At 37.1% G+C, this 13,220-nt stretch overlaps 1 protein-coding gene across 7 annotated transcripts in view; it reads right to left on the bottom strand.

The window, feature by feature from the left end:
- Nucleotides 1-4,469: 4,469 nt before the first annotated feature.
- The window catches only part of NFIB (nuclear factor I B), a 169,248-nt gene continuing 160,497 nt past the window's right edge, over nucleotides 4,470-13,220 (bottom strand). For 4 of the 7 annotated variants that reach the window (XM_008921623.3, XM_008921624.3, XM_008921625.3 and 1 more), the window contains one exon: nucleotides 4,471-11,113. In XM_008921623.3, the coding sequence (XP_008919871.1) occupies nucleotides 10,984-11,113 (130 nt within the window). In that variant the 3' untranslated portion in view covers nucleotides 4,471-10,983. Of the gene's footprint in view, nucleotides 11,114-13,220 lie in introns of all 7 variants that reach the window. The other 3 variants (XM_018070282.2, XM_018070283.2, XM_008921626.2) reach the window with 1 other exon arrangement.

The following is a 13,220-nucleotide window of genomic DNA, read 5'->3' as shown; positions in this document are numbered from 1 at the left end:
AGCACAGGACAAGACTCTTTCTTTTTCCTTACCCTAGTATCATCCTCCTGGAACTCTCCACACAATATCAAAATGCAAAGTGAATGAACTTGTAATTTTATAAGATAGCAAGTGTTTCTGATCTTCACCTTGTTCCTTGCATGAAACATCACAGGCCTGAATACAAGGGTTAGACACCTAAAACCTGCTTGGAAGGGGTCTCTCTTGCCTCCTTAAAAGCATAATGGTGCAACAAGAAAACTAATTACTAAAACGCCACCACTGTACCATTCCCTTTATCATCCCTATCCACTACTTTAACAGAAGTGTTCCAAGGACCCTCAGGGTTTCTTATGACCACAGATTGAAAGCCACTAACCTAGAGAAACACATCATCCATAGCATGTGCTGTCAAGCTTCCTATTGATACGCTAGTCGAGGCTTGCCAGCCCCCATGGCTCTTGCTGCCGTATGCTCCTGAGTGGAGTGATCCTGGTGGCTGTAATGGCACAGTCATCCTTGTGTGATGGTAGCATAACATGTCCAGAAGGTACTAAGCAAAGAAGGTCTAACAGGTGACCATCTGATTACAGCTACGTTTGCATGATCTGCTTAAGTCACTTTCACATCCCCTAAAGTGCCTTAACTGATAGTCAGTCCACCATTAATATTTCTAACTTGTGCAAGTTCTGAGTCTTAGAAGCATCATGTTATATCAGGTTTATTTTCTTATAATTAGGTGTATTTTATGGGTATTGTAGTACGTGTCCTCCTGTCCTGTTCAAAACCAAAACACGCTAGTGCACATTGATGTATTAGATACAAAGTAGTAAATTCTTGTATTTTAAAAGGAGGGAGTGAGGGCAGGAGAACATCAACCTACCTTAAAAAAAACCAAAAAAACCAAAAAAACAAAACCAAAAACCCAACCAAACAAACAAAAACCCCAAAACAAAACAAACCCAAAAAAACAGTAAACCAAAACCTTATCTTCGTATTCTTGTTTCCATGAAACAGAAAAATATACTCAACTTCTAATGGGTTTCACAGATCCAATTTTTCTGATCTGTGAAACAAATCCACTGTAAGTAACTGTGACAGTACTTCAGCAGAAAAATACACTGAGGGAAACATTTCAATCGCAAATAATTTGCGAGAGAGGTGGTTTAAAATCAGAATTATGTCTGAAAAGTGTTTAAGTACTAAAGCCCCCACTTATCCTTGGGTGACCTCATTGCATTTAGTGGCATTTCAGCATTCTAACTGGGGGCACCATTTTTTTCTTGAAACATCAGCAATTATCTGATCAGAGTTTTCAAAAATTGAACAGACAGCTGCTTACAATTGATATAGTGCCAGCTTTACAGTGCTGCAGATCTTGACTTGTCAGTTATGAGGAGATACATCTTTTATCCCTGCCTCAGCCCTGTTGCGTATCAGTTTGTTGCTTGTCTGCCCACAGCAATGTGTGCTGGTTTTGGCAACTGCAATGCATCTAAATATAGTCAATGGAGACCATTGTTTTAGTAGTGAGTATCAGCTTAGCAAGCAGAAATAGTTCGAACACCTCTGTCCATCCTAAGGCACTTGCCTCAAGGGAAAAAAAAAAAGCACATTAAGACCTGGAAATACATGTTCACCTAAATTAAGGTTCCTTACCAGAAATATGGACGGTTTTTAATAATCTTTGTTAAAGACCAGTTGCAGGATTTCAGAGGGACTTGCATCTGAGGGACTGAGGTTGCATCAGTCAGCCTTCCAGAGGAGCTGGTGCCCTCTCCACCCCCTGCTCCTTTTTCTTTTTTTTAAGTAGCAGGTTCTGTTTAGGTACTTGCCCACTGCAACTTATATCAAGCTTGATATAAAGGACTGGTGGTTTTCTCATCAGTTCCCACATGTTTTTTTAAGCTTTGCATTTTACAAGCAATGTCCAGTAATTTCGTTCATTCTTTTTCTGGAGAACATGATGATACTCTCGACAGAGTAAGAAAAGAGGACCAGGGTACTATACAATGGTGAATGTCATAAAAGTTAAATCAAGTTCAAGACATACTTGAATCCTTGCACATCTTTGGACAGACCTTTACAGCTCTCAGCATCTCAGTCAATCAACTTTTGTGGGTAAAGGCCTTGAAAACAGTGGCTGATCTCATGCCAATAAGGACCTTAAAGAAACTATCAGAGGACGCTCTAAAGATATATTTGGCAGGCAGAAGTAGGATAGCTCTTCTAAGGAAGATCTTGGTGAGGTCCTGCTTACATCTGACAATGTCAACAGACTTCTCTCTGTCATTAGTCTCAGTTCTGCCATTTCTGAGGGTGACATATACAACCTATCTATAAAACAATCCTGTAGTTACCTTACCAGAAAGACTTTAGGCTGCTGCTTTTTTAAGTGGAGATGTGACAAAGCACATGAAAGTCACCTGAAAAACAGAAGTGAGCCTTTTTTTCCCTCCAACAAAAGGCAGACAAAATTTGGTTCAGTCTTGAGCATTCAATAACCTTCTTGTGTTCAGATAGCCCTGGCTGTGACTCAGATACTGGTAGTTAAACACTCCCAAGGGTCCTCTAGCACTCAGTCCCATCACCCTAAAGAAACAGATGCCCCTGGGCCCAGGCTTACAAGGAAGAGGCCAAGTCTATGTTTCTTTTCAGCTTTATCCGAAAAAACAGAAGCTGATTGAGCAACAGGTATAATATAAAAATTCAGATGAGTAACCAGAATAAAAATTAAAATAAAACTCAAAAAGAAACCCAGACATGGAAAAGACAATTTAAGAACTTCATTTAATTACTTAAGCAGCAAGCAGCACTACACGTTTCTACCTTGTTGCTTGTGCATGTGTTTCAATCTGGTGTCAAGATTTATGTCACTTTTCAATTATAACGTTTAGGCTCATGGGAAAATAAACAAAAAACCACTGCAACTGAAATTTTAAAAAGCGTTCGCCCATTTCTTCTCAAAAATCTAGCAAATGGGAGAGCAGAAAGGCCTGAACCAGGACCTTTCAACCCCCTTGGGCTTGTCCTCACCCTGAAGTTGCAAGTCATGGTCTTTGCATTCTCTTCTTCCTGCCACTTCTATCTTAGTGTTCTTGGGCACTGCATTGTGTACCTTGAGCATAGCATTGCAGCCCTGGCTGTGGCACTGGCCCTGTGAATAGATGCAGGCAGCTGCCAGTCTCTGTCCTGAACTATTCGCATCAGTGCTACTGTGCAGCTGGCTCATGGAGTGGGGCATGCATGGAACGGGGGATCAAAGTCATGTAAGATTGCTGCAGGATTCTAGTGAGTTGTATACAGCAGCAGGATGCTGAAGAGTGGTTGGAAAAGTAGGGCATTTTCTTATCAGAAAGGGGAGGTAGGATTGAATTTAATTGTCTCTGGATTATGCAGGAAAGTTTTATGGTTTGGAGCTTTAGGCATGGAACCTGAAATCCTCAATATAGTTTTCAAATCATGTCCAAATGACATCATTCAAGGAAATTCTAGCAGGGCAAATTGTTTGAATTTCCTAAATTTTCATGCCTGGCAATTTGTTTTGGAGACACACATGTACAACAAAGGGCCTTTCACAGAAAAAATAGTACATTTAATAAACAAATTGTCTTCGTGTAAAGAAACCAGTAGGGAAAAATATTAAACCATTTTCCATTTTTCTTACTACTAGTCGAAACTGGATAAATCTTATGCTCTAGAAACTGCAGAATATTTTTGTCTAAGTAGATGGAGAGTTGTTTAGTAGATGAAGAGTTGTTTAGCTTCACTGTGGGACAAAATTTGATGATATATATAATCCAGTTTAAGTCCTTACATTGTGATCCCACCAGTCTCTTCTTCACCGTGTTCATTTCACTTACTCTCTGTTGCTACTGCTTTACAGAATCCTAACAGCCTAAGCAGAATACTATCTATTTTGAGAACATGAGCTGAATGAAACATCCCATATATACACCTAATTCACACTTATGAAAAATAATTCTTCTTTTGTAGAGTTGAAGGATCTTTAGCTGAAACAAAGTTTCCTGGATTCAGAAAGAATTTTGGGAAGATTGGATCTTACCATCTTTATTCAATTAAAATGCTATCATGAAGGCCGTTAAGAAATCAAAGATTGACTGTCTCACAAATCAATGACATTAAAAGAAAACAGAAGTTTCCTGGCCTTTCGCTGTCATGATGAATCTTACATCATATTCAGGTCACCTGTGTAATTACTAGGGTTGGTAAAACATAATGATGAAAACTAAACATAAAATTTAAATCGAGCCAATTATCTGACTGTATCTCCTTTTCTTCTCGTTCTCCTCTGCTTCCAGTGTAACCACTAAGCCAAAATGTGTGCAAACAAATATGTTAAATCTAAACTTAGTATACACAGAACTCTCTAAGTTGTACCATGCTATCAGGGTACAAGTTTTCACGTTAGTTTCTAAGATATTACTAATTATGACTCTTAGAGGCAGAAAAGAAAACATAAGACCAGAGTCTGTAGCATAGCTCATTTTTATTGTTTAAACAGTTTTTGCATAGGAAATATATCCGCTTCCAGTAATTGACTGCAGTATGAGCAGCTGCTAGCAGTGTAGGCTGGATATAACAGTAACAATCACATTAAGTCAAGCTTGATTTACACCAGTTTAAAACTTGTGGCAGTTGAGTTCATTTGTAACCTAAAAAAAAAAGTACCAAAAAGAACATTATTATCCTCCAACCAGGCACAATAAAAACCTTTGTTAACACTCAGGCTAAAAGCAGTTTTGATGCCAGAGGGCCCTAATTCCAAAATTAAGTAGCTGTACTGTAATACATCCTACTAGTGAAGGTTCATTACACAAAGACTGTGCATGCACCGTCTTTTTAATTAAAATGTAACCTTCAGGATTTATGGCCTCCAGTATGGGGAAAAATGCCAAAAGTTTTAAAATGGATCAACCCTGGTATGTAGCTAGCAAGCAATAACTGACTACTTGTCACCTACAGTTGTACTAAATGTATCTAAAGAAACACACAGCCCTACAAAAGTTGTTCTCAGAGAAATATCATTGAGATGGGGTGCCTCTTCCCAGCTTACTAAAAGTTCTATATGATATAAGCACAAATTAACAGCTTAATGAAGACATCTAATGCAGCTCTTGAGAAGCCTATGCCTGGGATTAAGGAACCCCTCACATTCTACAATGTTGTAGAGATTATTTTTGAAGAAAATGTTATCTGAAACATATTTACAGCTGAACTCAACAGAGACTGTGAAATTGAACAGGCACTGCTCATTTGTTTGAGTTTTTTGGTAAACATTTTGCTGGTTTTTGTTTCTTTCTCATTTTGCATCAACTTCTATCAGTCCATGCAACTTCAATGCCCTCAATGAAGAATGCATAATAAGCCATACTTCTTAAAAAACTTCCTTCTGCATATAGAGATACATTTGCCACATCAGTCCCTGTAGCACAGTTTTCAAAACGATTCTGTCAAAAATACAGTAATACAAAGACTGGCTTTAGTGTCACTAGCTCACACTGCTCTCCATTTATTTAGGCCACCTTTTGTTTTACTGTTACCGTATCATGCAATGAAAGTATCAAAGGCTTATTCTAGTATATCATGATGCTAGTGGCACTGAAGCCCTTTTTACAAATTCAACATACATCTGAATTGCAACACACAGATATTTCTAAAGAGTACTAACTAGTGAACCCTTTTATCATAAAAAACAAACAAACAAACAAACAAACAACTACTTACAACCATTGAAGAAAAAATTGCAACAAAAAAATGTAAAAATTGACCGTCTCCAACTTGTCCCCTTTACTACTGACAACGTGACCAACAGAGCTGTGGCATGGAAACAGTACAAAGAGTTGTCATGGCAATAAGTTTGGCTGATGCAAAGGTCACTGTGCAGGGTTAAAGGGCAAAATAAGTGGTCCATGTTATCCTCCAACTGCAGTGCTCCACCACACTCACATAATTCTGAAAAATTAGAAAAACTGGGGAACTAGCAGAAAGTGCAAATAAGAAGGAGGCAGTTTTCAGCTCCTTCAGCATGGAGTAGAACATTCAGCTTTGAGCTTTTCCTGTTTAACTTTATTAGCTGGCATATGATTTTACTCTCTCTTTTTTTTTTTTTTCTTAAGCTTTCTATAGAAACCCAATAAAAAAATCCAGGAGCATGCAGCTGGTTAATGTTAACAAAAGACCTTGACAGGATCATGTAAACCATAGAGGATGTCATGCTTGGGGCCTTACTGCCAGCAACATTAGAGAGTTTTTTTATTGAAAGTGAAAACTGTACACTGAATATGGGATAACTTTCTGCAGCCTTCATAATCTCACACAGTACACATATTTTAAATTTAGGTACAGAACACACTCCGGTGTCACAGATGTCCTTGTGCAATCTCTTTCATTAAGTCCTTATGAAGCTACAAGTTGCAAATCCAAAATTCTGCTCCCTGAGGACACAGTTGTGTGAGACTTAAGTACTGTTTTAGTTCTCTGCCTATCCTGAATTGCTCTGTGAACCTAATCTTAAATACCATCATGTAACAATCACAAAACTTTTGCTAAAGGCCATATATACTAATAAAAAGACAGTGGTGCTTCCAACATTTTGAAATGCTCTGAAAACCAACTTTTCCAATACTAAATACAACAAAATAACCTTCATAAAATATAACTTTTCTCCATTTACATTTTTAAAGGATTAGTAACCCACGCTTTTCAAGCACAGGAATCTGCGAAATAACTCCTAACATGGACAGATTTTTTTTTTAATACATAAATTAAGAAACTGGAGAGTTTTAACCCAAGTCCAGTTTCCAAACAAAGAATATTTTTGTTTAAAAATGGAAACACATTTCCATTATAATTGTTAAAAAGTTAGCTTTACAAACAAGGGTATTTTAATTAAAAAAAAATCCTTAACAAAACTATACAGTGTACAAATTACTGTCTACAAGGTAGGCGGTTCATTCAGAAGATCCTCCTTTCTTCTTGCTACTTGCAGCTTCACAAGCTCATTCACATATTTTCAATGGAGCTGCCCACCTGAACATCACCCCACAACTATATTGCTATAATTAATATTTTTGCCATGTCTTTATGTACAGTCTCCTTCACTGCCTTTTTTTTTTTCCTTAGTCAAGCCTCAAGCGTTCATGTCACTCCAGGGGAAACACACTTCAGTGGCACAGCCATGAGGCCAGGGCTGCAAAGCAACTTAATAAAGGCAGAACAGTGCACATAGAACGGGGTGGCTCAATTTAGTCAGAATACACTTCCTGGTGAAGGAGGAGGCCAGAGACTGGATTTGAGTTCTCAATCATCTTAATCTTTTGACTGCTGAGCTCAAAAAAAACCAAACCAAAACAAAACAACCAACAAAACCAACCTATAATAAATGAAAAGTTCATTATCTTCCAAACAGGCTTTTCTATTAGAGAGGCAGGTGTCGAAAACCCACAGTTGCTGAACAATCTCATTTATTCACATGGAAGGAAAGAGTTTACTTTTTAAAAAATTGCATCTGTAAGCTCAGCTTTTTTTGCATATAGGTGGTCAGAGATTAAAAAAAGGCTCTGTTAAGGACATCCATCTTCCTACAAGGGCAATCATCGTTTTGGCTATTGCATGTTGAAGCCTGAATTTGTTCCAATTTTCTCCCAAAGTGCTACTGAAAGCACATTCTTGGTAATAATCAAGAATGTCGCCCTAGCACACCTTTCTGCTTCCAAACTGTTCTGCATCAGTGACATGTGTAAAGGACAACACATAATTTATTTCACCAGGCCAGAGCCTATGATGCACTCCGGTTGGGCCTAGCATACTTTGTCACATGTTTAGCAAACAATTGATCTACCATGGGGCTCAGAAAAAGAACAACACAATTTTACCTTTTTTTTCTTTTCTTTTTCTTTTTTTTGTGTCTTATATTTTTCTTCAGTTTAGCTAAATCTCAAAGATTTATTTCTTTACAAATCCTGTCTCTTTAGCCATTCAGGCCCTGCCTACATGTCTCCTCCTGGAGACATGGGGTTGTGCCACCACCACGGCTCTTAAGCACCATGGACTGGCTGAAGTCAGAAGCGACTAATGGTGGTGTGCCCCTGACCAGTACTCACAGGGGTGGCTGAAGCTGGAGCTGCACCTCTGGGACTGCACCAGAGTAAGAAAACCTCCAAAAGGCAGAGACAACTGCAAAGGATGGATTTTCCTACCAGGGTATCTTATATCCACATCTATACTCTCCTCTGCTTGCACCCTAATTAAAGGGTGTGCTTTAAAGAAAAATTCACCCTGTGTTAAGCCACACATTGCAAAGATCCCTGGTGTATAAGAGGTCTCCAGCAACAGGCCCATTACTGGTCTACCAAATGAGATTTTACTGGGAAAAGACCTTCATTTCCATCATAGTCTAATTCCTTGCATAAATTCCTTCTCCACTACAGCCTAGAACTTGCCACGTGATCTGCCGTATGAGAAGACTTTGCAAACCTCTGATGTAGCCCAAGCTGGCTGAAAGTTGTAATTCAGATGCTGTGAATTAAAAAACTTGGTGGAAGGACAGGGATGAAAATAATAATGTGAAGTAAAAAAAAATAAATTTTACCAGTCAAGCAGTCTAAGGGAGGCAAATTCTCTGCATAAACAACTCCAGAGTCAACTGGAGTCACTGGAACTATGCCAGCAAAGATTTTGGCCCTGTATTTGCATTTCCTAGATAAAGCAAGTGTCTTTGTCATTCTGAGCTAAAAGCATTTTCTAACATGCACTCTTTTGGGTGCAGTATCTGCCAGAATGGAAAATGCTTCACCTCACTGTGGGTCTTGACCTATTTCTCTGTCTGTCTCTCTTTCTCAAGAAAAAAACCCTTGAAGTAAAACAATTTCCTCAAGTCAAGTCTGCCTCCAACAGAATTCATTATTTATTTTTTAAATCCAGAAATGATTTCAGCTTGCACCCCAGGTGTGAAGTTAAAAAGAGGGAACCGATTTGAAAGTTTGTCACAGTAGGCAGAACAGTTGCTTTGCAGCCCTTGCCTGGCTAAGGGTGCACTGCTTCACAGCTACACTGTAAAGTGTTAAAAATCCTCCCCACCCACCCCAGAATATATATATATATGTATGTATAAAAAAAAATCCCCTGTCCACCTCTCAGTACAGAAAAGGACCTCATCACACTGCAAAAATAGCAGTACCCACTTTGGTCAATTAAAACAAACAAAAAAAGCATACAGTATTCCTTTTTTTTTTTTTTTTAAATCTGTGTACTTACCTATAATAACCAATACAGCTAAAAGCACTACCTACATAGGCAAAACTTGGTATTGCATAATTCGTATAAATTTGTATCCCCTCCCCCCAATATTAATTGGAAGATGAAAAACATGAAAGGTTAATAGAAAAAACACCAAAATACTGAAAATATTGCTGGTCGATTACAATTCTTAAGCGGCAACTATACACAGCCATGATATGCTTTATAAATGTGAGATAAAGGTATAACTGTCTAAAAAATCCATGATGTCACACATTTTTCGCATCTGGAATACAAAATATTTTGTCATAAAAATGGTAAAGATTTAAAATTATAATAAATGCAGCAAAACAAGTGTAGTGATGTCAATTTTTTTGTAGTTTTTTCTTTTTTTGTTTTTTTCCATTTTTTAGATTTCAAGGCAAGGCACGTAATGTGGACATTATATCTTCGTGCAAATTAGGATAACTGGAAAGAGTATTTTAAATTTTTAAAGAGACATAGAGGCAAAATGTCTGCCCATGCACATTATATTTCTGTCAATATGTGAAAATTGTTGAACAAGGCTAACTTCTGAAAGCACCATGCAAGTTTACAGCACCCTGTAATTAGACTTACATTAAGAGTGCATTATTTAAATACAACATATCCCCATCCTGGTATTACCAGTTTGTAAACGGTAAGCTTTGCCCTTGTGACATGGATTTGCCTATGTCTTTGTCTCTATGATGTAGATTTTACTGAAAGATGTAAACCCTATGGGTTCTTGATGCAACAAGTAACTTTAAATAAATAAATCCTACCCCTCTGTGGAGGCAGCAGCTAAACCAACATAAGTGCTGTGTTTCCATTGATTTCTTTTTCTCAAGAACATGATTTGTCTTGATTTAATGCCTTTTAATGCCCTCAAAAATTGAGGGGAAAAGTAAGTTTGTTCAAAGTAATTTTTATTTCTATTTTTAATCCCCTCAATTTAGAGTCCAAGGGCTGAAGGACTTATAGTGATGACCCCTTAGATACGATTTTTAAATTGCACTTGCCTCTGTAAGTGTTTCTTTAGTGGGGAAAATGTCACTTTTTTCAGTTTCTTTTTTTGTTTTTACTGTTGCATGAGAAGATAACACTTTTACCTATGTAGAGGCATTTCTTTCATAGAGCCTGTGTGTTCATACTGATTGAAAACTTCAAACTGCATAACACACTATAAAAGGCTGAATTAAGGGCCAAAGTTTAATAAATCCATACTGATAACTAAAGGCTACAGAGCTTATTTTTAAAACATTTAGAAATCAGAGTGTTGAGAAAATGGCTGGCTCACAGCCCTTGTCCTCCTGCAGCTCTGCTGCTGCTGCCTAGCCTTTGTTTTGTGAGATAACCAGGAATAGTGATCTCATGCGTAAACAACAAGAATACTAAACCAATAGAACTAGCTTATCATGCAAATATTAAGGCATCTAGAAAGTCAGTTAAAATATATTGTCGGAGACAGAACATCTATTTCCCAGCGGACTTCATATAACAAAGGCTACTTAGCAGGAGCTGCATTCTACCCATCAGTGAAATATCATCGACCCTTTGTATCTCATTTCAGTTTCAACCATAAGGGAATTAGTGATTGTAAGAGCTGCATTTGCTGGTCTACTTTTTCTTCTTTCTTCTGTTTCTTTTCTCATCCTGTCTTCTTCTCTTTTTTCTTTTTTTTTTTTTTTAATTTTGCTTTTAATTGTAATAATTTTTTTTCCCTCAGTTGCTTGTTTCTGCTTGAAGGAAAGGCTCTCCAATTATGTTCAAACCATAATTTGGGACATTTGTCGGCAGGATCGGTGTCCTATTTGATACTTGAAAAGGAACCAAGCTAGCCCAGGTACCAGGACTGTTGAAAAGGGGAAAGAGACAAGGAGAGAGAGAAAGAGAGAGAAAAAAACAAAACATAAAATTAATTTGACTCAGAGTTAAGCCAATATTCATTATTACTACAGAAAATATATTCATTATATCACTACTATAATGAAAAATATTCATTATAGCACTACTTAAAATAAAATTTGAAACCAAATTGTGAGTATTACTTGAGATTTTACTTCCCAGTTTTCTTTGTGAAAGTATGAGTTATTTGAAAGAAAAATAACTTTGTTGAACTCAGTTGCAAGTTGTAACACTCCTGTGTTACATTAGGTGGCCTGTCTATAAAAGCCCCCCAAAAATTTCAGACATAAATATATAGAGCAGACACAAATAAACCATACAAGTGACAATATATAGCACAACAGATGTTATTTAAGAGCTAGTGAAATACACTACAGTGTACAGGTTTTTCTCTTTTCAAGAATGCTGTATAAAGATTCAGTTGTTCAGCTTCCTGTGCAAACCTTACCCTCTTACAACCCAGCAGTTTATCCCAGGTTGGGCCTCTCAGGTGTGCAGATCACCAAGAGAACAGAAGACTTTTAATATTCAAAAAAACAGAAAGAGATTTTTCCCTAAAAGTGTCAGAGTCTAAGGAACACCACCTAACACAGGACCCAATCATGTAAACACTTGCAGCCAAGGCTAGCCATCAGTCAAGGGTAGCAGTGAGTACCATAACTTTTTCAACAAACCTCTGAGAAATAAAATATTTTCAAAGACAATTCAATGACTTAAGGAACTTAAGTCATCATTTCAAAAGCACTCTGTCACTAAGGAGCTGAAGTCCCAATGGCACTGACAAGTTCAACAGGCACCAAGCAGAACAGGTACTGTCCCCAACACTATTTGCAAGATGGATACTCAGAGACAGGCCTCAGCTGCTGCTAATCCAGCACAGACCCTGAGCAGCCTTTTCCTTAGATGTGATTCTGGCAAATCAGAAATCCAACCCAAATAATCCTACACTATATGGTTCTACGACTTTAAAGAAAGTCTTGTCACATTTAATCAAAAATAAAACAGCATCTTTATGTCAGTAATCATTGCCAAAGAACTAACACCAAAACTGGACACAGAGCATGCAAACACATCCTTCCTCTGCATTTCACTTATCAAGTTTTTCTCCTCACTAGGTCTTTCCACAAACATAACTGCTTACTTGGAAATACATTCTGGGATTAGATTGATGAGTTTCATGATAACACATCTGAAGACTAAACCCTCTGACGGTGTTTTGCGGAGGATGCATGCTGGAAGTTTTCTTTCCTCTCTTCTTTGGTCCCCTTTTTGGACTGCTCTCTCCTGGATAAGCAGATGTACTTTTGTGGCAGTGGTGTAAAGAGTAAAACACACTCTTATTATCTATTTTAAATGTGTACAAAATAATACATTTTACCTGACAGACTTCTGTGGTCTTTTCAGTTGCTGCTGTATGAATATTAAAGAATGCAGTCAACTTATTTTGTGAAATCCAGGGGACATATTCCTCAGGTCTTTCATATTAAAAATAATACAAACAGCTTCTGTCATGTACTCCTATTTCATACTATTTACCTTTCTAAATCTGTTAATTTACTATTTTGACTCCTAACAATTAATTTCAGGTGTCCTGTTTTAGACACACAAAAAAGTGGAATTCCTGACTTGCTTATCTCAATGATGGTCAAATTCTGAAGGGAACAGCACCAATTTTATTTCATCAAGGAAATAAAATAAATATGAATATTTTATTTTTTTCAATGTCTCAAGTACAACTATTACTCAATAGGGTGTTTTTCAGTTGATAATTTTAAACTCTTCAGAAATTAAAAAAAAAAAAATCTGCTGTTTTCAAAATCTAAGATCAGCTAATACATTTCACTAAAATTTTTCTTTTTTTTTTTTTTTTTTGTTTCAAGTCTATTGACTATTAAAAAAAGTCTGTTATGGAGAAAAAAAAAGTTTTGAAAATTAAAAATCATAGTTACATTACAAATCTTCAAGCACTCACAAAGACTAAACCCCAGTTATGCATGAAAGATTTTTCCAATGAGATCTGATGAAAAGATTATGTTCCAAAAAAAAAAAATAAA

Source organism: Manacus vitellinus, unplaced genomic scaffold, assembly GCF_001715985.3.
Source record: "Manacus vitellinus isolate BGI_N305 unplaced genomic scaffold, ASM171598v3 scaffold_18_pilon, whole genome shotgun sequence".
Taxonomy (NCBI): Eukaryota; Metazoa; Chordata; class Aves; order Passeriformes; family Pipridae; genus Manacus; species Manacus vitellinus.
Note: the sequence above shows the minus strand (reverse complement) of the source record. Positions and strands in the feature narration are given on the sequence as shown.